Source organism: Narcine bancroftii, chromosome 9, assembly GCF_036971445.1.
Source record: "Narcine bancroftii isolate sNarBan1 chromosome 9, sNarBan1.hap1, whole genome shotgun sequence".
NCBI classification, from domain to species: Eukaryota; Metazoa; Chordata; class Chondrichthyes; order Torpediniformes; family Narcinidae; genus Narcine; species Narcine bancroftii.
Genome location: NC_091477.1, coordinates 11069866 through 11096352, shown reverse-complemented (window position 1 = coordinate 11096352; position 26487 = coordinate 11069866). Strand labels below are relative to the sequence as shown.

The 26487-nt window shown below is 41.9% G+C and overlaps 1 protein-coding gene across 13 annotated transcripts in view; it reads right to left on the bottom strand.

Moving 5' to 3' along the window:
- spry4 (sprouty homolog 4 (Drosophila)) overlaps window positions 1-26487 on the bottom strand; it is a 122220-nt gene that overhangs the window by 80452 nt on the left and 15281 nt on the right. For 2 of the 13 annotated variants that reach the window (XM_069898132.1, XM_069898135.1), the window contains exon 2: window positions 21585-22706. The exons of 8 other annotated variants lie outside the window; for them this stretch is intronic. In XM_069898132.1, coding sequence (XP_069754233.1) covers window positions 21762-22673 — 912 coding nt within the window. In that variant the 5' untranslated portion in view covers window positions 22674-22706 and the 3' untranslated portion in view covers window positions 21585-21761. Of the gene's footprint in view, window positions 1-21584; window positions 22707-22962; window positions 23116-24630; window positions 25601-26487 lie in introns of those variants that run through there. 3 more of the 13 variants (XM_069898133.1, XM_069898134.1, XR_011344715.1) reach the window with 3 other exon arrangements.

The following is a 26487-nucleotide window of genomic DNA, read 5'->3' as shown; positions in this document are numbered from 1 at the left end:
AGCTTTAGATTAAGTACCTGTGTTGTAGTGCAGCTCGTGGGGTTGCTGGTGTTCTACAAGATGTTCCTACTATGTTTAAACCTTATAAATTCCACCAAAGTTGGAGAATCGATAAAATCCTCAATTAATGCAATTGGTTGGGGCATCATCCCGATCTCAACCTCTTCCACAACTTAGATTTCTTTGACTCAAAAGGTCAACGGGGAATCTCTTAGGCTGAGTTCAGTGACATTTACGATAAGTGAGTGAGTTAATTTCTGCCAATATTCTTCTTGTTGACTGAGAACTGATGTAAGTTACACAAAACACAAGTGGGGACATTGGGCAGAACAGTTTCCAACTCATCTGAGTTGGTCGGCAAGGTAGCATATCTGATTATGTTCCCTTCTTTGGCAAGCACATGATGAATAGCCACTTGGGACAAAGTACCATTAAGCAATCTGTGTCTAAGTTACAACAAAGTGTCTGTAATTTATTGATGCAACAAACATGAATTACTTTCATTTATGTGGTGTTTTAACATGCCAAATATGTCCCAAGGCATTTTTGTGGAATGTCATCAAACAATAACTGGCAATGTGCCAGCTCAGGACATATTTATACAGGACCAAAAATTTAATCAAACGGCTATGTTTGCAGATGGATAAATAAGGAAGGGAAAGAGATTTGGGAAGGGAATTCCAAAGCTTGGGCTCTTGACTGTTGAAAGTACGACAGCTAAAGATGGAACAATTACATTCAGAACTGAGACAGAATTAAAAAGAAAAATCACAATCCTGGAGGTTATGATTTGGAGGAGATTATGAAGAAGAAGGAGGAAAAAGCCACTGAAAGGGACAAGAATTTTAAAATCAAGTCATTGCTTAACTGGGAGTCTCAGAGGAATCAGCGAATTGAACTTGCTGTGTGACTTAGGATGCAGGGTATTCTCAGTTTACAAGGTAGATCATCCTTGAATTCATTGACATAGTCGATTCTGGAAGGTTGAAAAGAATAGATAATTGTTTCACCAGTGAATAAAGTGAGCCAGTGGTGGCCAGGGACTGTTATGGAAGTAAACTAATACATTCTCGACAAACTCCACAAGAGCTGGGAGCAGCAGCTGCTTTACACATTTCAAAAGAATTGAGACATATGCAACACTCAAAACTGTCATCAAAACTTAAATGATTAACCAGAAACAAAAGAAATTATGACAAAAGGACAGAATTACCTAAAAGTAAATGAAAATCTGCATTAGATCATGCAGCTTGGGTAGACCCCAGCCATCTTGTTCTCAAAGATTTGAATGAACTACTTTTTTTCCTCCCTTTCATTTCAGAATTCTGCTAAATGCATAGGATTCATGTGCCTTCTTGCCGTAACTTTATCCAACTTCTTGTGGAGCCCATAGCAAGTATCAAAACATTGCTCATTTTCGAAGAGGCATTGTAGCAAAATCTGATACCCACTGCTCACCATATCTCAATCCACCCTCACACGCTGAATCCTCACATTCCAAATGGCGACACTCAACTAAATTCCCCTTCATTCCTGTTCATATCAAAAACCCCAAGATCAAAATGACTATTCAATGACTGTGATAGCCAATGAGAGATCTGCTCTAGAACCTTAAATTTAGTGAGTTTGAACTTATAATCATGACTTGTCTATTTCAAGATTTCAATTGACAAGACAGGGGAGAGTGTTTTAAACCAACCATTCTCAATGGGGGCCCTACAACTCCCCACGCCCTCTGGTGTGGGGGGGTGGGGGGATGGTACATTTAAGTAAAAGCCTTGTTTTCTTTTCACCTGACATAACATGTGTTTTTTTTTTATGGAGAGAGATAAAGAAGAAACCAAAACTTGACTGCTTCATGCGGAAGGGGACCCATAAAATTTGAGCAGTCATAAGGAGGCCATAGCCAAAGAAAAAGGTTGAGAATGGCAAATGTAAACTGAAGATGCAGGAATTTCTCACAGTCGTGAATCTTGAATCTTTAGCTCAGAGGGGTGTTGAGATTCTGTCACTTCATTTTAAGAAGAGGTAGATACATTTTTCAAAGATATTCGACAGTTTCTTTCCTGCTGTGATCGCACTCTTTAATGGACCTCTCATTTGTATCAGTTGACGCCTTCCACTGTTTGAACAACTTTTTCCACCCTGCTGCACTTTGTCCTGAAATGCTATTCACTGCACACTTTGACTTACTGTAACATTGAGTTTTGTTTTATTATTGCATTACCTGCTGGACTTAAATATGAGTTGACTTGCCTGGATAGAGTGCAAAACTACTTTGGTACCTGTGACAATATGCAATTAATTCAATTCAAAATTTCCATGGGAAACCAACGCAGAGGAAGAGTTGAGGCCTGGGTCTGATTAGCCATGATCATATTTAATAATGGGGGAATGTCTACAGGTTCTACAACTTCTGCAGGTGTACCGTGGAGAGCATTCTGGCTGGTTGCATGACTGCCCGGTATGGAGGCGCTAACTCTCAGGAAAAGAATAAACTCCAGAGGGTTGTTAATTCAGCCTGCGACATCACAGGCACCAGACTTTACTCCATCGAGGACATCTACATGAGGCGGTGTCTTAAAAAAGCAGCCTCTATCCTCAAAGATCCCCCACCACCCAGGCCAGGCTCTCCTTAATCTGCTACCATTGGGGAAAAGGTACAGGAGACTAAAGACGAGCACTCAGCGACACAAGGACACCTTCTTTCCCGATGCCATCAGATTCCTGAATAATAATTGAACCAAAGACACTGCCTTACTTTTTGTGCTCTATTATTTATACATTTTTATAGCAAGATGGTTATAATATGAATGTTTACACTAGGATTGCTGCCGCAAAACATCGAATTTCATGACTTGTTCAGGATAATAAATCCTGATTCTTATCTCCAGGACTCTAGTGGTTCACTCCTGGTTTCTGTTTATTTTGTCTTGTATTGTGTTCTCAACAAATTGCATATTTGGAAGTTATTTCGCTAGAACTCCGGCTGCTGACCAAGTTACTTAATCACTATGTCATCTTTTCTATCCTTCAAGACCCACCTCATGCCCCCAGCTCTATCCTTATCCTCTGTACCAATCTCCACAAACCCCAACTGACCCGATGACATCACCAATTTCCCTCCCCCCCCCCCACCTTGTCTCTGAGGTACTGCCTTCCTATGACTGAATTGAACCCCACCATCACACAAAGGCTCTAATCGGGCTTCTGGCTACCACTTCTCTCTTCCAGCTTCATTCCTACATTTTCTTATAAAGTTCAAATTCATTATCATCTATTTGAACATATGCAAACAAATGAAACAGCATTTCTCCAGACCACACTCAGTGCACAAGACATAATAATCACACATCTATAAAAATAATATACCAATATGTATAGTTATTTTGGAATCATTTACTTATATTCATTTACAAGAGGCTCAAGTTACAAGACACTGTTCATCAATCTTACAGCCTAACACAAGAAGCTATTTCCCAGCCTGGCAGTCTTGATTCTAATGCTCCTGTGCCTCCTTCCTGATGGTAGTGGGTCAAAGATGCTGTGTAATAGATGGTAGGGATCCTCAATAGCTCTTTGAGCTCTATTTAAGCAATGTTCTCAGTGAATGTCATGTTTGGCATAGCGGCTATAGCAATGTCGTTACAGCCCCAGCAACCTGGGTTCAAATCTGACACTGTCTGTAAGGAGTTTGTACATTCTCCCCGTGTCTGTGTGGGTTTCCTCTGAGTGTTCTGGTATCCTCTCACCTTTCAAAACATATAGGTGTTGTAGATCAATTGGATGTAATTGGGTGGTACGGGCTCGTGGCCCAGAAGGGCCTGTTATCATGCTCAAATAGAGGAAAGGGTGACCCCAGTGATCTTCTCAGCCATTTTGATGATCCTTTGTATTGACTTGCAGTCTGATGTTTCACAGCTATCATACCACACAATGATGTAGCTAGACAGGGACAGGACACCCTCAATTGTGCTTCTGTGAAATGCTGTCATGATGGGAGTCAGTAGCCTTGCCCTCCTCAACCTTCTTAGAAAGTGTAATTCCTCTGGCTTGAGCACAGTTAAAAGCAGAAACATCAAAGCATTCCACAATATCTTGATTTATTCTTTATGCCCACAATGAGACCTAATTACATACTTACACCAGTACAGGCTACGGGATGGTCAAAAAAATGAGTAACCCAAACATCTCCTCTCTGACCAGGACATACCTCGTTACCTTATGCAGCCATGAAATAAAGAAAAATAACAGCCTTCTAAGGAAATGTAACATCATACAAGAGCCTGTGAAAGTGGCTGCAAATACACTGTAGTTTTAAGTATTAATCTTTCCTAGGGCTAGTAAAAGTTCATCTGAACTAATAAATGCTATTTTAACACCAATTCAAACACTTTAACAGTTAAATTTAGATTTTAGACATACAGCACCGTAACAGTTCCTTCTGGCCCATGAGCACATGCTGCCCAATAACACCCAATTGACCTACAATCCCTGTATATTTTGAAGGGTGGGAGGAAACCAGAGTACCTAGAGGAAACATGTGCAGACACCGGGAGAACAGCGCAGGCAGACAGTGCTGGATTCGAGCCCGGGTCGCTAGTGATGCAATAGCGTTGGGCTAACAGTGCTGTCCTTTTCTTACATAACACAGAATGTACTGCATATTCAATGCAATCAAAATCCTAATTCTATGAGCGTTTAGGCTGTTACTTAATCCTGCCTAAAATAAGGTATATTTTTATTTTGTGCTGCCAGTGATAAAATCAATTACAATGAACGAGCAGTGTGATTCCATGGAGCTACATCTCATCACCCTCCCACACCTATTCACATTGGTACCACATGCACCATGCTTGGCAAGCAGTTTTAAAAACTCTAACATAAAGATATTAAATAAAATAAACTGAAACTCGTATATTCTAAAAAATAACAAATATCTAACAGTGGATTTCAAAGCAGCAATTCAGCCTTGTGGTCTTACTGACATTCGTAAACTCCTCAAATTCTGTTCTGTGGTTTATGATATGAATTGGAGTCTTATAACTGGCTACCAGACATTCATCATTTTGTATATAATGCACCTGTTTAATGTCCATGCTGAAGAAGGTCATTACTGAGTAGTTGAAGGATTGGAGTGTCAGGTTGGGCTGGAAATGAGGAGACGTATGGCAGGATCAGCTGGCAAAGGCTTCAGTGCACAAGGCCAAGGTGTAACAGAGATGTAAACATCAGTGGGGCCCAGGTCTCACTTGGGACTTTGTTGCATTAATTACCTCTTCCAGAGTCAAAAGAAGGTTAGAACCTAAATTTTTAAGTGACTCCGCAGCTAAATGCTCAAGGCCTTTCCACAGGCACATCTGGATCATTGCAGAATATTCTCAATATGTTTGAATGAATTTAGCTCCAAAAGTGCTCAACCATGTGATTGAAGTAGAAACACAAAGCTGGAGAAACTCAGCAGGTCAAACAGTGAACTTTATAGAGCAAAGATAAAGATACATCACCAATGTTTCGGGCTTCAGTCCTTCATCAAGGTATGGAAAAAATGGAGGCAGATGCCCAAACAAAATGATGGAGGGGAGAGACATGGGGACGAGCACAGTCTGACAGGCAGGAGATAATAAGAGGATACGGGTGGGAGGGCACACCAGCAAGCAGGGGGAGGGGGGATGGCTCTATGATTGGAGAGGGAAGGGATGAAGAGCTGGAGGAAAGAAAACAGTGATGTCAGGAAGAGAGGGAGAATGGGGAGTAGGCAAGCTGAAACTGGAGAACTTGAAGTGTGCCCAGACAGAAAATTAAGTGCTGCTCCTCCAATTTTAGGGTGGTCTTGGTATGATAGTACATGAAGCCATGGATAGACATGTCAGCATGGGAGTGGGGAGCAGAATTGAAATAGTTGGCCACATCACTAACTAACACTCAAATTAAATTCACAGAATTGGCCAGGAAGTGCATAGTGGAAACATGGAAGTCTGACTCCCATCTACTCATGGATAGGTGGTCTTCAGAGATGAATAGCCGTGTCCCACTTGAAAAGATCACATGCAATCTCAGGAAGGGATATAACACCTTCCTAAAACTCTGGCAGCCTTATTTAGAGCATATAGTCACCTCACTGGCCCCAATATAGGGTTACGATCGCTACTGACTAGCCAGTAGCCCTCTGTAAAGATTTTAACACTGTGGTATTATCATGTCTCCATATGATTTACTGTACGCGCTGACAAGGGGATGCTTTTTTTGTATTTTTTTCCTTCATTCTTTCCCTGTTTAATAGGACATATAGAGGGGAGGGGTTCTCTTCATGCTTTGTATTTGGTATGATTGTTGATTGTTAAACATATTTAAAATGATAAATAAAATATTTCAAAAAAAATGGTTGGCCATAGCAAAATCCCTGTCATTGATGCGGACAGAGTGAAGGCCACAATCGGAACCCTTTTTGAACCCTGCTTACTTCATATGTAAGCACTGCCTCAAACTTTCACTCGTTCACAACCAGTGCACCATTTAAAAATGTGTGCAACTCCAAATATGCTCATCATTTACAAAACCAATGTTGCTTTCCAACGAGATCTTCCACACCGTGAAGTCCACGATCTAAGAGAATAAGGACATGTAGATGATGATGGGATCAACACATGGTCTGTCAATCCAATTTAGGCACTACACATCCACTTTCATCCAGAGTCCAGAAACAAAGTTGCTGTCTGTAAGGAATTTGTACATTATTCCCGTGTCTCCATGGGTTTCCTCCAGGTGCTCCACTTTCCTCCCACCCTCCCAGATGTACCAGGGTTGTAGATCAAATAGGCAGCAAGGGTTGTGGGCCAGCAGTGCCTGTTAGACTACAGTACGTCTAAATTAAAAAAATTAAGGCTGATAACACCCACATTTTATGAGAGGAAACAAAAGTAATAAAATTTTCATAAAGCTACCTGACTTTTGTTCATTGCCTGGTATTAGTGTTCTTGAGGGGAGGAACCTGCCATCTTTATTCATGTGACTCCAGGCCCACCAATGAAGGTAACTCTTATAAATTCCCCTTGATCAAAGCAACAGCTCAATTCAATAGTAATTAACCCCAGCAAACCCCTTCAATTCAGGGGCAATTTTGGATGGACCATAAGTGGAGTGAAAAATTAAAATCTGCAGATGCTGTGATTGTAGTCAGAACACAGAAATGCTGGAGGAACTCTTCCAGCATCCAGAGGAGGTGAAGATATATTACAGACATTTTGGGCCTGAGTGCTTCCACAAGGTATGAGAGATAAAAAGGCATCTGAATTAAAGGCTGGGGAAGGAAAGGAGGAAGAATTGGAGGGGGGCAGAGTACAGACCATTAGATAAAAGGTGTTCATTGGATATAATGAGAGGAAAGATGAGAATTGACTTTGACTCTGAGAAAGGAGCCAGAGGGAAAGGGGGGTGGGGGGGGAGAGAGAGAGAGAGAGAGAGAGAGAGAGAGAGAGAGAGAGAGAGAGAGAGAGAGAGAGAGAGAGAGAGAGAGAGAGCTGAGGGAAAGGTGACGGGGGAAGAAAATGGAAGTTTTAATTGAAACCGGAGAAGTTCATATTTAATGTCGTCTGGTTGGAGGGTGCCCAGTTGGAAGATGAGATCCTGTTCCTCCAATTTGCAGATGGTCTCAGTCCGGCAGCGCATGAGACCACAGACTGACATGGTCAGTACAGGAATGGGGTGGAGAATTGAAATGGGTGGCCACTGGGAGATCCATGCTATGGCAGGGAACAGAGTTGACATGCTCAACAAAGCGATCTCCCAGTCTGCGCCCTGCACAGAGGAGACCAAGACACAAGCACTGGATGCAGTAGCTGACCCCTGCAGATTCACAAGTCAAGTGCTGCTTCATTTGGAAGGACTGTTTGGGGCCCTGAATGGTGGTGAGGGAGGAGGTGTGGCTGCAAGTAGAGCATCTGCTGCAGTCACAAGGGTAGGTGCCAAGGGAGTGATTGGTGGTGAGGGAGGAGTGGATGAAGGTTAATGCATGAAGTATTAAGACAATAGATGTTGATCAGTTGCTGAGACATGAATAAAGACAATTCCGATCAAAGTACTGGGCAGGGTTGAGACTGCCTACAATCCACCTCTCTTCGTGTCTCATGCCTGGTCAAACACAACAAGCTGGAAGCCAGATGTGCAAACTTCTCCTGCGTGACTGGATCTCCACTGAGCCCAGCAGTGGATCACGGATCCATTGAAGAAAGGAGTTGGATGCAGTTTGCATCTGGTCCTCAGCTTCCTGGCAAAATGTGCAGGGATCAAAGTTCATGTTAGTAAGTGGTTTACATGTTTGGCTTAATTATTTGCCAGCATTTAAAGATATTTTAAGTAAATGTAATTTATTTGCTATACCATTTATTTTTACTTTCATTAATTATTTAAACTAATTGAAACAGTTTTTACAAAATAGTCTCCAGAGCTTTTTACAGTGGCAAGCTGTTAAGGCTAGTGTGTCCCCTGGGGATATGAGTCTGAGAATTGTTATATACATAGGTAATTTGCACAGATGCATCAGCATCTTACTTGCTGCAGCCACACAGGTAAGATGTACCAACGACAATAGCATAAATTTAATTACACAATATGCCATGAGATAGAAAAAGAGAGGGGCCTGTTCACATTTCAAAGCCTGGTCTATCTCTCTGAATGCCTCTCGAGTACAGAGGATCGTCTCAGTCAGCTCTCCGAAACAGGGACAGGTTAGTTTAGGTGGGTGAACAGTAAGTTTGGGCGATAAGAGCTTAGAGACAAAAAAAATCAACCCAACATTAAATCAAAAGAAAGGGCGGTAGGGTTGGCATAGAAGTTAGCGTGACGCTATTACAGTGCCATCAACCAGGGTTCGAATCTGGTGCTGTCTGTAAGGGGTTTGTACATACTTGCTGTGTCTGCATGGGTAATCCCCCCGGGAGCTCCGCTTTTCCTCCCACCCCTTCAAAACATACCATGGGTTGTAGGTCAATTGGGTGTAATTGGGCGGCATGGGCCCATGGGGCAAAAGGGCCTGTTTCCGTGCTGTATGTCTAAATTTAAATTTTAAAAATAAAAGCGTACAGTAAATTTCCAAAAACACCACCTCCTCCAGCTCCTTTCTTGCCAAGCAGGCTGACAGACACAGAAAGGCAAAGGATTAAATACATTCCTTTTAATAAAGAGAGAAACAAAAGCAAAAGCAGAAACCCCATGACCTGATGTAACCTGTTGGAAAAAAGCACCCACCCAAAAATGGAAATAAATGCACCATCTCCTGGATAACAGGAAGTGTTCCTATTTATTGCCACTTTCCGGATGACCACAAACATTGGTTTAAAAATTACATTTCCCCCAGGATTGGCAGTCACCAGCTACTTCAGTAAGTTCCTTCAATTGTCCTTTTCATTCTTTTTATAGTTTCCCTGTTAACTTCACAGCGCAGAGGATGTCTGAAGCTAGAAAGTGCTCAATGCAACATATCTTTAAAGTAACTCACTGAGAACTGGATAGTACCAGAATCCTGTTTTGAAGTTTCTATTTGGAAGATTGTCATTATAAATTTGATTACATTCCAAAGTTATTCTGATGCTTTTTGCCACATCAGTTGCAATAGTTTAATGTGGTGGAAATAAAAGGACCAGGATGGTCTAGTTGGGGTAGCGGTTAGTGCATAGCCTTTACAGTGCCAGCGATTGGGACCAGTCCTGGCTTTGAATCCCGCGCTGTCTGTAAGGAGTTTGTTCTCCCCGTGTCTGTGAGGGTCTCCAGGGGCTCCGATTTCCTCCCACCCTTCAAAAACCAGGGTGTAGGCTAATGGGGTTTAAATTGGGCGGCACGGACTCATAGGGCCAAAATGGCCTGTCACAGTGCAGTATGTCTATTTTTTTTAATTTAAAATGTGATCACGTAGCACTTACAATTGAAAGTGAACTTTTCTTGGAATGAGGCGCGATTATTTCTGTCAACAAGAAAATTTGCAGACGCTTGGGTCTAGTGCACAACACAAATGTGCTGGAGAAACTCAGTAAAATTATTTCAAGTTTATTTCTGTATCATTTCACACATCTCTGGAAATTCAACTCAGCACATCATCTGAGTCATATCTGAGTGGCTGGCCAGATGCACATAAAAAGATATCAATTACTCCCCCCACCCCACCCCTTGTGGGACCATATCTGGAATATCATGTGCTTTTCTGATGTCTCTACCTGAGGAAGGATACACTTGTGATAAAGGGAGAGTAGTGATTGCTTCCTGTGATAGGAATTTGTTAGATAAAGGAAGATTGAGCAGATTTGCTTCTGCTCTCCAACAGAGATGGAAATAAGCCTCTTTTACATCGCAAAGACAAAAATACATAACCGAAGTTTTGGACTTGAGCCTTTCATTAACACCTCAATGAAGGACTCATGTCCGAAACATCAATTATGATTTTTATCTTTGCGATGTAAAGGACACTGCTTGACCAGCTGAGTTTCTCCAGCATTGTGTATATACTTTAACCATGATGTCTACAGACTTTTGTGTTTTCCCTCTTGGAAATAATTCCACTTTAAGAATTCCCTATGCCATCAGTGCTCTGTGATTGCTTAAGGTGGTATGTGAGTGGGAAGGGAAGGTTAAGAACCACTGCTCTAGATCCAATTGTTAGTGAAATATTTTGCTTGAGAAAAATTGTCATTGGACCATTTCCTTTGGAGTTATGAAACTCCACAAACGAGCCACAAACGAGCCTGCAGCTGACGTGGACTTTTTACCCCCTCCATAAATCTTCATCCGCGAAGCCAAGCCAAAGAATGAAACTGTGCACATAACAAGTCAATTAAGTACGATTAAAACAGTCGTTTCCAAACTTTTTTACACTCGCATGCCACCTGAAGCAATCCCTTTCTAATCACAGAGCATTTATGGCTAAGGATTGTTAAAGTGGAATGTGAGTTTAAAAAAAAGGTTGCCCACCCCTGCTCTATGCTGCATTTGTAAGTGGGCTGTCAGGAGAGCGCAGGGCAGTGGGATCAGTGTGGGACTGAGAGCGGGCTGTCGGGAGAGCGCGGGGAAGTGGGCCTGGGAATGCTCAAAAAAAATTCCCTTATAAATTAATGGTAATTGCTTCTTCACTTTATGCCATTTTGGCTTATGAAAGGTTTCATAGGATAGCGGGGGATACCTGTATTCCAATTCAAACTTGAGATTATGCTCGAGTTTAAACAGCTTCAGCTTTTTTCTGATGGCCAGTGGTTGTCTGTTGATAATCAGTTCAGTTCACTCCACATGATAGCTTTATTTAGCAAAGGCAGTGGATCCCAATACATTCATTCAGTTCACTTATCGTAGGTCAATCCACAAGACCATAAGAGTGGCATAGAGGATCACTGGGTCTCCCTCCCATCATTGCCGTGATCTACCAAGATTGTTGATTGAAGAGGGTGTGCATAATCATTGAGGATCCCTTCCACTTCGTGTACAGCATCTTTTAGCTGTTTCCATTGGGAAAGAGATATAGATATAGAGCCAGGATGAGGAATAGCTTCTTCTTCCGAGCAGTGAGAATGCTGAGCGACCAAATGAACTACTCACACTAACCGTCCAAGACTCTCATATTAACAAGAAAATATTTATTTGTAGAGATGAAATACGTGGCCTGCATATGTATTGTTTGTTTGTATCTGTGTTATATCTGGCTGTGTGTCTGAGTGTTTTGCACCAAGGACCAGAAAGCACTGTTTCATCAGGTTGTACTTGTAAAATTAGATGACAATAAACTTGACTATGTCCATAATCCTTGTTGCTAATTTTTACCTAGCCTTATGCTATATTCTACTCCTGACCAAGTTGAGAGAACTTATTCCAACTTCAGCTGAGATCATTTACTCAATTCCAATAGCATGACCAAATACAAAATTTCTCTGCTCATTGGATAGATCTTATCTCCGCCTTTCAGGGAGAGATTGATGGGGTCAGAATTATAAGAAAGCCATGAGACCTCTAAAGGTTGTGATACATGTGAATGACATGTCAAGGTGTGCATGTGTTTAGCATGTGAGGGTTTAACATGCCCTTTCAAAGTTACTGAGATTTAAAGTCCTGAGTGTGGCCTTGCTGTAGAAAAGGATTTCTAATTTCCACCCGCTTGGTTTGATGGCTAATAGCCATACTTCAGCTTTGATATGTGAGTTTAAGAATATGCCTCAATGGAAAAAGTAGATGGTTGCATCAATGCTGATGGAATCCCATTGTTCTGCCACGATGACAGAAATATATAGCCGAGTCATCACTGGGAAATCCTACACATCCTGTATCCACTTGTACCCGAGGGGTGTTTTGCGTAATCCGGGATATTATTGCCATTTTCATTTTATTCCTGTTTCAGAGGAAATTAACAGAAATAATCCTCTGAGATCCAAACTTCCTTTGCAGCTATCAAAATATGTGCGCACACATGCACCATAGGCACACGTGCGTTCCGAGATAAAACACCTGCAAACCTCAACCGAACACTCTGTGCTGCAAGCCCGAGGCTGCTCAAGTGGTTCTGAATTCTTGAGGTGAGAAGCTGAGAAGTTTCCTCCTTCCCTGTGAGTCATCACCCCACAATGTAGAATTAATTGTATTGAAGGTCATCTTGAAATATTTGTGCAACAATTGAAAGTCATCAGTTTTTCTTCCTTCCTCCAGCAATTATTTTCCTCCTTCCTGCTGCAAAAGCCAGTAACCTCTGCCACAACCCTGAAACTTAATTAGATTTTCTTTGAGTTCAACAAGAAAGTGCTGGGGTCAAGGGCCATACACAAATGTGCTGGAGAAACTCAGCAGGTCCCGCGATATCCACAGGAGGTAAAGGTTAACCAAGGGCACAGGCCAGGTCCAAAACATGGGTTACCTTTTACTGCCTATCGTTGCTGCATGACCTGCTGAGTTTCTCCAGCATGCTTGTGTATTGAATTAGATCTTACCTGAATGGTCTTTCCTCTGACATAATCAGCGAGATCAAAGATATTTACAAGGTGCATATTAAATACTCTATATTCATTCTAACACCAATTCTGCACATTCTTTTCCATCAATGCCACTCATATTTCTTCCGTAAACAATGCCCCCATCATGCGTTTGAGAGTTAAACAAGAAAATCTGCAGATTTTGGGGTCAAGAGCAGTGCACCAATGTGACAGAGAACCTCAGCAGGTCACGTGGCATCCATAGGAAGCTGCGTGACTTGCTGAGTTTCATCAATGTGTGTTTGAGGCTGTCAGACAAGACCTAGCCACTGACTGCGCAGTGGTGGCAGGACCCTAGCCAGTGGTCCTTCTCCACAAAGCCTTTGCTGTGGCTGCACCAAACTCTGTGCCTCTCTTAGCAGGTATTCCGGCTGAGTGGAAATGTCATCCCATACACGGGAGGAAACCAGGACACCCAGAGGAAACCCACACATGGTCATGGGGAGAACGCACAAACTCCTTGCAGACAGCACTGGATTCAAACTCCAGTCACTGGAGATGTAATAGTGCGGCGCTAACTGCTATGTCGAAGATGTTTCCCTGCTGAAAAGAAGGAAATGTGATATATGAAAGACGGTGAGTGTGATGAGGTTCTGCAATGAGGCAAGATATTGATGGGATTAGATGGTCATAATTCCAGAGTGGCATTGAAACCAACCACGTTTTGATCAAAAGCATCAAGATCGCAGGTAGTGTGTTTAGGTTTATGCGTTGTTGCTCCAAATGTACTTGGCCTTGCAAAAGTGAAAAGATTTAATTCATTAAACCCCCTGGGAAAACCCAGTAGAACAAGCCTTCAATGGCAATGGTGCCAACACCCAACTAAACTTATCACTCACAACTCAGCTACTCTTTACACCTACTGTATACACTTCGTGGCTAGTGTAGCAGTTAGTGCAACGCCACTGACCGGGATTCAAATCAATCACTGTCTGTTAAGGAGTTTGTATGTTGTCCCCCCTGTCTGAGCAGATTTCCTGCAGGTGCTCCGATTCCTCCCACCCTCCAGAACCTGAGGAGGTTGCATGTCAATTGGGTGTAATTGGGCGGCACAAGCTCTTCGGCTAGAAGGGCCTGTTACCGAGCTGTATGCCTAAATTTAAAAGATGTCAAATTTTACAATATGGAGATGAACAGATATGTTAAGTCCATCTTTAATCATAATCAGGGACTTCATTTCTCACATTGTTAGGCAAATTAGCATTTATCACCTAATTTCATAGGCTCTTCATACTTTTCTTTGGCTTGGCTTCGCGGACGAAGATTAATGGAGGGGTAATGTCCACGTCAGCTGCAGGCTCGTTGGTGGCTGACAAGTTCGATGCGGGACACCTAATCACCTAATTTCATAGGCTCTTCATACTACTACTGTGAAAAGCACATTGCAGCTTTGCATCTATGTCTTTGATTTTATCCATGTATTGGTAGAGATCAGCAAACAATAATTGATCTGCTACAAACCCAAACAGCAGAAATTACATTTTATTTTGCAGAGTGAAACACGAGAGTCTGCGGACACTGTGATTGCGGTAAAAACACAGAAATACTGTCTGTCTTTTCAGCGTCCAAAAAAAAGCAAAGATATATTGCCAACGTTTCGGGGCTGGTCCTTTCTATTCCTTGAAGAATGTTTTTATTTTATTTTGCAGACCTACTCCCCAGCACTGATTTAATTCTCTGCCAGTTTATCGTGAAAGTCACATTACTCAGCAATGCAGAAGATGTTGGCATATTGATGACATTAGGGGCGACTGAACATGCATTGCCATATGCAGCTTTAGGGAGATCAGGATCATGCGACTACACAGCTACATATCATGTAGTTCTCCAGCAGCAGATATCTCATTATCTTGTGGCTATAGTCAAATTTGTTCTTTCCTTATCTCCTTGGCAAAGAGGAAGTAATTTTAGCTGCGTTCAATGTTTTTTCAGATTTAATGATTTCCAGAAACAGGCTCCCTTGTACCTGCTATCCTCAGGTGGTCAGTGAACATGAACTATTCTGACTAGCTTTTCTCCCATTGATGTTTGACACAGCTTTATTATTGAGGTGACTCAGTCAAGGATCTGAGACTCTGTCCATTACTGGATCCTTGACTTCCTCATCAGCAGATCCCAATCAGTGCAAATCGGTAACATCACTTCCTCTTCACTGACCAAGGGCCTGTGTACTTAGTCACCTGTTCTCTTGCCTATACACTCATGACTGCATAACCAGGTTTGACTCCAACACAATCTATAAATTAGCTTTCACCGCCATTGTTGGCTGAATAACTGAAAACAAGAATCTGGTTGGGTGGTGCCAGAACTCTCAACATCTCCAAGACCAAGGAGTTTATTGTTGATTTTAGGAAGGAGAGACTGCGAAACTACACACCTGTCCATCCATATTGATGGAATGGAAGTGGAGAGGGTAAGTACCTTCAAGATCCTGGTACTCCATTTATCAGAAGACACATGGGGACAAAATTCGAACTTGCGTCCATTTTGAGATATAACTGATCCTTCAGACTCAATTATGGTCGTAAGACAGGGAGTACCTGCAGTGGTAATGAGGTAGCTTAGTAAGGGATGGAAAACAAATCCATTTTACTCTGCTCGACAATGCTCATAGAATTTGTATGATTAAATCAGTTTTTCCTGTTGTTGTATTCCATTCTTAATAAAGTTAGATGTCATTTTTTAAAGTTGTGTTCCTTGAAAAATCCTTCTTATCCTGACATATCATTGGTTTAAAATGTAATGTTTCTAAGTTACTTGTCAGAATGTCTTGAAAACTACAGGGACTTTGGTGTTGACAATACATAGTAAAGATTTCACCAATCCTTTTAAATTTGGAGTAGTTCAAGTGAACCGGTACGGACTTGAAGGGCTGACATGGCCTGTTTCCGTGCTGTAAACGGTTATATGGTTAAAAGAGCTCTCCTGGAGCTAGCACACTGAGGCACCATGAAGAAGGCACACCAATGCCTTCATGTCTGAGGGGATTTGGCATGTTGGAGAATATCAAAAATCCAGAGATACACTATGGAAAGTCTACTGACTGGTTGCACCACAGCCTGGTTCGGGAATTGGAGTGCCCAAGGTTGCAAAAAGCTGCAGAAGATATAGCAAACATATCCCATCCACTGAAGACATCTATGTGAGGCACTCCCTCAAGGAGGCAGCCAACATCATAAAGGACCCCCCTTGCCCTGATCACAACCTCTTCTCACTGCTACCTTCAGAAAGAAGACATAAAAGCCTGAAGACCAGCACCTCTAGGTTCAAGAACCTCCCCTTAATAAAGTAGCCACAAAATATACTGACACCACATAAAGGTGCCTATGTAATTGTACAATAAATATGACAATAAAGTCATTATCACTATTAACATTGAGAGGAATGCATCTTTTTGCAGACATTAATGATAGATCCATTAACCAATAAGTTGTCTGTAAGATCACACCCTCTATTGGCTAGGTAGATTTTATTGGTAAGAATTTTGAATCCCCACCAGGTGAAAGCATAACTCTTGCATTCTATTTTAGTGTCCCTCTCTGACTATTGGCCCAGCCCAGAAAAGGGCAGGATGGTCATCTGCCTTTTTGTTCAATCTGAACAAATGTACTTCTTACAAGTTGTTATTTTATAGCAAGGTTTCTACTCCTGATCGATAAAGGTATCAACTGGGTTAAAGGGAAATTATTTTGACAAAGCTAGGATGTTTTACTTATTTCTGATATTTCTTCTTACTGTAGAAAAATTCATGGAATATTGTTCCTCGTGTTTAACAAGGCCACATCTCTCATCAGGTAAACATTCACCCTGTGGGACGGTTTATTCCAAAATGTGTCCCTTTGGGAAATCATAACAACATTAGCTGTAAGGCCCATAGAAGCACCCTGAAGACAGAAAGATGCTTTATACATACTTAAATTTATCTTACACTTATTCTACCTAGATAACCACAAGCACTTACTTTGTGGTAGAGATGACAGTACATGAGGATCAGGGGTGAGAACTACTGGCCGCAATGCTGTAGCAGCTAAGGTAAACCCCTAGGTGACATCATAACATAAGCTAATCACCATTCATCCAACTTTGAAAATGATAAGTCCTTGGGATGAACATAAGCACCCCAGAAGAACAGGTTTCAGCCCGGAGTGAAGTCTGCAGATGCTGTGATTGCAGTAAAAATGCACAGAAATGCTGGAGGATCTCAGCTGGTCTCCCAGAGTCCATAGGAGGTAAATATATATTACTGACGTTGCGGCTCTGAGCCCTTCTTCATGGTATAAACAAAAAACAGGAAGGAACCTGAATAAAGACTGAAGAATGATGGGGGGGGGGGGGGGGGGGGGTGGCAGAATCAAAACCAACAGACAAAAGGGGTTAAAATGGATATGATAAGAGGAAAGGTGAGAATTGATTTTGGCTCTGTGAGGAGTCAGGGAAATAGGAAGAGGAGAGAGAGAGCACTGGGGGTAAGGTGATGGGGGGCGGGGGGGTAGAGGAAGGGCTGAAAGGTTTAAAGGAAACCAGAAAAGTCAATGATAATGCCATCTGTTTGGGGGCTACGCAGATGGAAGATGAGGTGCTGATCCTCCATTGTGCAGGCTGTCTGAGTCTGGCAGTGCGAGACCATGGGCAGACATGTCAGCAAAGGAATGGGACGGGAAATTGAAATGGGTGGCCACTGGGAGATCCATGCTATTGCGGCGGACAGAGCCAAGGTGCTCAACAAAGCGATCTCCCAGTCTGCACCCAGTAGGCTTACGTTGCCACCTTTCTTATTGGGAAACACATTGACTTCCTGTAACACTGAGGAACTCTTAATGCAAGTTATAGATTCTTTGGAAGAGAGAAAAAAATCTTTTATAAGACCAAATCATGTTTTTTATCATCAATATATTTTTTTCTGATTCATACATACATTACATTTTCCCCTCTTATTTTACATAATCAAGGAAATTTCACAACAGGAGAAAATCTAAAATAAATACTATAAAATAGAACCTTCAAATAAATATTCTTACAAGAACCCTTTTCCAACAGAATCAGATACAGAACTCTACACAGCTTTTCATGTTAACACAAAGGTGCCAAGTTAAACATGAACAGGAAATGACTGGTACTGATAGCTTGAATTTCATTGAAGTTCAGAATTACCCAAGTTGTTTCTTAAAGAGTACCACGCAAACAGAAATATTGATAGGTGCCAACTTGTTTTTTTTTTCCAGGAATCAGAGAGATGAACATTAATTCTGCCTGACGCGTTTCTATGAAGCACTTTGATGGTATAGTAAAGGTTCAAAAAGACTCTTCACACATAATGAACCATAATATCACAGAGCAGAATTAAATCAATCTTCTTGAGGTTTCTTTACAATCTTAAACCTTTTGTTATCACTTTCTTAAGGTGCTGGCATATACTGCGGTATGGTCATATGTCAGCCAAGGCAAAGTGTGGTGCAGACTTTTCCAATCAAGTGAGTGACATCCTAAACAAACCCAAACTCTTCCTTCAGCTAGCATGAGGGTTTTCTAACATGGGTCATTAACTATCAATCACGCGAGTAATTTTTACTCTGTTTCTGTCAGTGTCCAACCACCGCTCATTAAACCTGTCCACCTATTAACTAATAATGACTGACACGTTTGGGAAGACTGGAGATGATAGATTACATAGAAGAGACTGATGAGGGCCTGCCATCCTTGTCATTTGTTCTCTGATGGAAAGGCTACCACCAAGTGACCCAATGACCTGCCTTTAACATTCGATGATGCTGCCACAGTGAAGGGAGCCAAAACACATCAGACTCCTAAATAGCTTGTATCCCTTTCAGTCACTTCCTTCTCTTGTCAGGCTTCTCAACGTTTACTTATATATTTGTAGAAAGTGCCTTATTAAAATCACCACACCAACAAAACACTCACTACACTGCATGGTTCGCAGCAGAGCATCTCTGGTACTGGGGCGGTTTTTCAAAGAAAGTTTCCTGCATTTCCACTACTATTATATTTACAGAACAAATAGGAACTTGCGTATTACATTCAACAGAAGGTAAAGTATCTTTAAGGCTGTATCATTCAGACAGGCACACTTATTGTGGCATACAATAGGGAAATAGTGATCGCAAATTGAGCTGGGCAGGTAATACAAAATGCAATTTAAATGCCTCCATTCAGCTTAAGTTAAGCAGAACGAGTAGGAACTTGTATATTACTGCACATTAGCCATGATTTACCATCATGTATATGAGAGATGATGGGGGGTGGGGGGAAGAATCTAAGTGCGTAAATGGAGGATAAAATAAAGGGGCAAAAAGTCCCTCAGAACATGCTTGTTAAAGAAAATGGCACACAATGCATGTCTACACTTTGTGAATTGACTTACAACAGGCCGACAATTTGGGATAAATGAAAATAGCAACAAAGAGGCAAAGCACTTGTCTGTGGAACGTCACGCTACTGAAGCATCATTTCACATCCTCCGTTCAGACGATCTGCTTTGTTCTTTCAACATTCATGTTCAGCACCGCAATGCTGCACTCGCTTTCTTTCAAACGCGTGGTAGACTAGCACTGTGACTGGAGATTTTCCTTACTGAGTGAGAACAATAAGGGCTGCATCGCTGGAGCAATATTCCATTCACTGTCTGATCACTATTCTGGTTGGCCGGGAACATCCTGTTTCCATTAGTCACGCCGTGGGTCATCACACCACAAATAGCAAATGCTGGGTTTGCTTTAGTTGCCAGCATTTTTCCGGGCAGAATTGGAAGGAGATGCTTCAGAGTTAACCTGCCTCAATTACATTAAAAGCTACTTCTGTCAAACGTCTCAGCATAAATATGCGTATGAACTTATGCAAGATACATATACTGTATGTTGTAGTCTACTTGCGCCTCACAATCTTAAGTTCAATGATCCAGTAATATTATCAATTGCAAGACACTATTCATCCCAGTCCCGATTATTCTTCTTATTATTTCTAGATGGAATAATAATGTCAGTGAAGGTTTTCCCTATGTTAAAATGACATATTCCCCAAATTATCCTTACCTATATCATTATGTAGATACCAAAATGTCAGGTGTTCCAACTGATTAAATGCAATAAAAAAACCTAAATATATATTTAATTTAGTTCGGAAATGTTTGTTTTTCATTATTTTTAGAAAAACGTAGACTTTAAAATCTCAATAACAAAGACAGATGAAACACAGAGAATGGGTTAGGTCAAAAGGATATTAGTTTTCTTTACAATTCAAATTGTTGCATTTCCTCTTCTTTTTGTTACATCACAGTCCAAGCAGTTCCTCTGGTCTGTTTACTACAGCTTCCTTCTTTTGACAGGTGTTCATGTTGCCAATTCCTGCCTTCCTGCTCAGTTTGCAGCTCTCTTTTGAACTGCATGGAATAGACTAGAAATACTGCCTTATATTGATTGACAAGATACCGAAATTGCCTAACACCGCATATTATTGGCTTCTTTAAAAAGTATGAGAGTATCTATCACATGTGTCTTCTGTTCCTAGTTATTTGTGTAGTTATAATTCTAAATTATTATTTTTTTCTTTACAGCAAAATATTATTTGCATTGTCTGCAGTTATATACTTGGTTAATTTTATTCTGAAAAGAACCGTCGTCACCTGTCCACTTCTCAGTACTTGTAAAGCACACATCATTCATACCAACAAAATAATTCCATTAACCATAGAATGTTGCAGCACAGAAAATAGGCCATCCTGCCCTTCTAGTCTGTGCCAAACTATTATTCTACGTAGTCCCACTAACCTGCACCTAGTCTATTGCCCTCCACTGGCACGGTTTATGTACTGAGAAGCTCTTGTGATACAGACCAAAAGAAAAGATCTGGATTTAATTTGGACTAAAATTAAAACATGAAATTTTGTTAATAAAATACATAAAAAATATTTTTTTCAAAATATTTAACTGTGGGGCCCTTTCTCTTGTTCACAGAATGACCTCTTGTGCATAAAGTTAAATATCAAAAACACATCAACAGCTGAAGTGACCTGATGAGTTGAAAGTGAAAACCTGCCATATTTTCCTATATTGCTTTGAGATTCCAATCTAAAGTGTCGAACAAGATTTATTAGGGCATCCTTCACTAGTACCATTGTTGATCAAATAGCACATTGAATTTAACAATGAATATATTGTTTTAAATGCCTTTTACTCCATTTTTTTTAATGGTGTAATATGGAGCAATATTTTAAATCTTGCCTGATGAAAGATGCATGAAATCTGGGAAATATAGGCTATTGATGGCATTCCAAAATGAACAGGCTTCTGCAACCTTCAAAAAAGTGCCTGGCTAAATTCTATTTGAGATGTTCACCAAAAAAAAACCTTAGCATAATGGCGACAATTACAATTCACACAAGTATGGTCTCAGCCAATATAACACAGGGTGGAATTTAGAGGTAGTTACTTAAACTATTTAAAATTCCTTTTGCCCATTCACCCCATCTCCCTCCACAACCCACCCATTCAAAAAAAAATGGAAAGCCTTGTTCTTTTTTTAGCAGAATATCCTCCAAGTAACATGAATTTATAAAGAACTTTAGAAACCCCCACATTTTATCGGCTTCTTAAAAGCTTCATTTAATTAGATATTATGTGGACTTCCAAAAAAAAAGGAACATGAAGATTTTGCCCATTCTGCATTGGATTCAAAGGAACCCTTGCAAAGGACAAGAACAATTCGGTCCGAGTATGAGCCACGGCTCTCCAAACACATCATGTCCCCCCTGCATCACGAGGGTTTGTCCCCGTTGCACCCCGCGACTTCTGGGACTTTGCAGTACACGCTGATCGAATTCTTGCAACGGCAGCCTGGCCGACTTAAAGTGTCATAAAACTTTTGAGACAGTTTGACGCATCCAGTCGCCGGCAGGTAGCAGAGCAAGCAAGGCAAGAGCACAGACATGGTTCCCATGCAACACCAGCGGGCACAACAGTTGGAGTGGGAGCAGGAGCACGGGTGGTCTGCGCAGGAACCTTCCTCGTCGTCGTTGGTACAGTGATAGAAAATGCCCCTGACAAGACACATGCAGGTGGCATAGTTGACGATGTCCTGTGGGCCACACTGGCACCTCTGGTTGCAAACCCAGCAGTAGGGCAGAGTTCTGGGTGAGGTGCAGTGGGCGCACTTGCATTTCCCGCAGCCCTCGCACAGCAGGACGTGCTTGCCGCTCTCCAAGCGCTGGGAGGTCTCTTTCAGATCGATCGCTTTGGAGCTGGATGATTTGGGCTGTGATTGAACGGCCCTCTGGCAGTTCGGCTGCTCGGCCACTGACGGGGGCGCCGCGTGGTCCAGCAACCTCTGATCCGAGGAAGTACTGCTGCTACTACTGATGGAGCCGGGTCTCTCCACCAGAGAGGACCAGGACAGGCTACTGTGGTTGGAGAGCTCGTGGTGGTCGCAGCCCTGATTGCCCGCCGCCCTCTCCTGGTGGAACGGCCGGCTGTGGCTCGTCGGGTTGCGGCTGGGCTGCGTGGCGATGGGGTTGTCCACGTAATCGTTTTCCAAGCGGTTCGGCTTCATCTGGTCCATGGGTAAGATGGTCGTGTGTTGCAGTCTGCCGTATGGCAATCGGCCGTCTAGCAAAGGCTGGAACACGGAAGAGGGACTTCCAGCATTCCCGAGGGAAACCCGGGACTCCATCTGACTCTCGATCCTCACTTAGAATTCCAACCCCTGCAACAAAAGACAATTAAACCTTTTAAAACGCTCCCACGTTGAAATCATCTTAACATTCCTCGACAATGCCCCGGCCGAGAGGTCAAACTTGTTTCAAATATTGTCGCAACAATCCGAGGAAAACCATCAGATCGTGGTTAAAGTAAAAGCACGATGCTGGAGGAAGTCAGAAGGTCAAACAGTGCAGCAAAGATACATACATGACCAACGTTTCGGGCTTGAGCCCTTCAAGGAATAAACGTTTTGTTCCTACCTTGATGGAGGGCTCTCAAGCCCGAAATGTTGATTATCTATCTTTCCTGTTTGATCTGCTGAGTTTCTCCAATATTGTGCTTTCTTTAACAAACGTAGGACGAGTCATGTTAGGAGATGCCTGTGATCAAGGAAGTTCAAAGTCTATGCCTTAGCCTTCCTGATGGCTTGGTTTAAATTCACTACTCTTGACGACTTGCCGTGCATTTCGTGGTGGAGGAGGGGGGGGGGGGGGGAGGTGTGATCGAAATCACATGTCTTCAAAGTGGGAACCCCCGAGCAAAGTCAATCCAATCAAGGTTGCAATCCTGAAATGAGAACTCTCGTGGAATGGACAAGTATTGGAGGTTCATGGATCTCAGACCGATCCACGAAGTCAGCATTAACAAGAAATCGAAAACAGAACTCAAAGGGTCATTCATTCACAGAAATGAAGCCCCCTGGTTATCTGAAGCTTCTAACTAACGACATGACGGTAATGATCAGCCATGTGTAGGTCCCCTTCTTCCCCTTTGAGTGATCTCCCGCTATTTCACATCGAGGGGGAACTGGACGGTGGAGTAACCTATGGAGAGGGCTAAGGTTCTGCTGTATATTAGCCCGTGCAAGAATTTCCTCGAGTAGTTTCACGATACATCAACATGATAAAAAAAGAAAGTAACGTGAATAAGCCGTGGGGATTTTTCGCACACACACACTGATAAAATGGATGGGGCAAAATAATTTCATTGCAATACCCTCAATTCGACCGTTCCTTTGATACTAAGAGTTGGGAATTATTCTATCAATATTCTATGAACTAAAAAAGGCAGATCTAATAGGGGCAACAGGAAAACAGATGTTTATTGCAGAGACTTAAACGTCAAAAAATTACCAAGGCTTTCAGTATGGCAGCGTTTTGCATTCTAAATAATACATTTGTACAAGCACAGTAAGAGATCGAAGGATGAATCATTTTAACCGTGAAGACGGAGGGCAGCATCTTGGGCGCAGCCAAATAATGGAATTTCATTCATAAAATTGCCGATTAATGAATGGAACCATTTGGCAGCGCTCCGGGAGGCCAGGATGCGTTTTTCATCAATTTGAATGATCGATGCAAGCCATTGAAGGACACAATGAAACATATTTTCATATTAAAATAACCCTTATTTGCAAATGCAAAAGAGGGATTCGTACAATAAACTCAATCTTTGCTTTCTTTAAATAAAAAGAAAAAAAACTATCCACACGGAAATGTCGTTAAATTCGAGTCTAATCTGAGAATCCGTTTTCCATCTGAACTATATCACAACCTGCCTGAATCACCGAAAAGCCTATGAGCAGCTCCCAATAGGTGTTACGAGTACTCTTTTAGGGCACTGATTACAGTATTTTGTCGAAATCAGGGCACAGATTTAAATGGAACGAGCTCAGTAAAAATTATAGACCTTCGTGGGTTTTTATTTTTGCAGATGAATTACTTTCAAATGCGTCTAAAGAATATAATGCAATTCGGTGTTCATCCTAAATCTGTGCAGTTCTGTTTAAAATAAAAGGGGGGGGGGGGGGGGAAGAATAATTGATGTTTCCCCTGCACAACAGAAGAGGCGCTTTTTAAAAGGACGAAATAGACATCGGAATCGCATCAATGCAACGCGCAGCTCAATAATAAATAGAATCTACTTACTTGCAGTGTCCCCAGAATAATAACAAGCTCCTCTAACACCCAGGTGCAATAGGGGAGGGCTCTGCTTGGTAGATTGCAGTGGAGCTCGGCGTAAGGGCGCAGAGTGCGTAATTTTGTGAATGAAACGTCTGGCAGTGGCTGGGAGGGTAGTATTTTCTTTAATGATATTAAATCAACACGATACTTTTAAAAAAGCCAAACTTAATGTCCCCCCCCCCCCACCCCTCCTGCCAGCTGCATTAAGAGTTCAGTCGATGCAATCGTTGCTTTAGCAAATTCACAGTGGAGATTGTGGCGGAATCATTGCTAAACTGCGGAGTCTCCGATTCGATACCGTCCATCAGCCCCACTTTCTGTGAAATGCAATTTTTTTTCTCTCTCGCTCGGCGCTCATGAATGGAGAGGCGCAGACAGCGCTGTGCGCAGGCGGCCTTTCGTGGCAATGCACCATGAACCTTGTAGTTTTGACCCTCATCTCTTTCCCCCTGGTCCAGAGAGAATCAGACTCCAGTTCCCGTCGCCCCGCTGCAAGCACGCCTCCGCTTCCCACGGCTTGATTTGCATGCCTCCTTCCGATAGGGCGCAAGCAACAACCCGCGATGTTGATTGGATCACTCAAGAGGAAATGCCGCATCCGGTGGGAGTTGATTGGACAGGTCGAAGTGGGCCAGGAAACCTGCGCGTTGATTGGGCGGTAAGATGTTCATTGATCTATTCTCTGGGATTCTTGTGAATCGAAGAATGGAGACCGGGAGAGGAGACGACAGATGTGGCTTAAAGGGGCAGCCGCTTTTTGCTTGATTGCAATGGCCCCTCATTGAAAGCGCAACATTGACGATTTGTACCTTCTTTATTGCTGCAGTGCGTGTTTATTGAAAAGAGGGCATTGATCTTTAGCTCACTTCCAGTTGCAATGGAGGAAAGTTATCGCAGCGAATGCATCGTTGTAATCAGTCAAATGGAACTGAAGCTGCAAGGATTGCATTAAGTTAAGTTTTAACAAAAAAATATTGAAAATCTGGAACAGAACAACACGGAATTAAACGTCCAGACAACTCTTCTGTCGAATTTTATATTGAGTAAATATCACAAACCCACCTGAAACCATATAGTCCCCTTGGCGTTATTATTCATGAAGGGAAATAATAGGGGCGAAGCTGCCGATAAAGCAGGCTTTATTGCAGAAAATCAGTTTTCAACGAATACCAGTGGCTCCTGCAACAATCTCTCAAAAGTGATCCGACTTTGTACACTCTCTTCTTAAAGGTATGCTCAGGATACAGCTTCAAAATTACAATCAGTTATTTATACAGGAATACCATGATTCAATGAACTAATTATTTAGACACACAACTATAAATATAACCAATCAGAAAATTATTCATGACTTTTCACCAACAAAACTATTCCACATTTCTAGACTAACCAATGCAAGCGCTGGTGGTTGCAGTAGATTGTTTATTCATACACATCTGGACTCACATCCTGCTTCACAGCTGTTACCAGAATTATTCCCATAACCAAGTATGTTATGAAATTGTATTACATAATCATCGCATCAAGCATAAAATTGTACTTAATATCAGCGACCGTATGATATTCAGTCACGAACTAAATGCGATCACAACAATTTCTACTTCAGTTGCTTGTTAAGACTCACCATCTTTATGTCTCTGCTTTCACACCATCTTGTATCCTGAATCTCATTTTGACTTCTCATTGATAACACTGGACAATGAAGATTTTGCTTCCTGAACACTTTTGGGTGTATTTTATGGAATTAAGGTGCTGATCACAAAATTAACCATAAAATTTTCCGACCATGTACCAATGTTTAGATATAACCTGTTCTTGTGC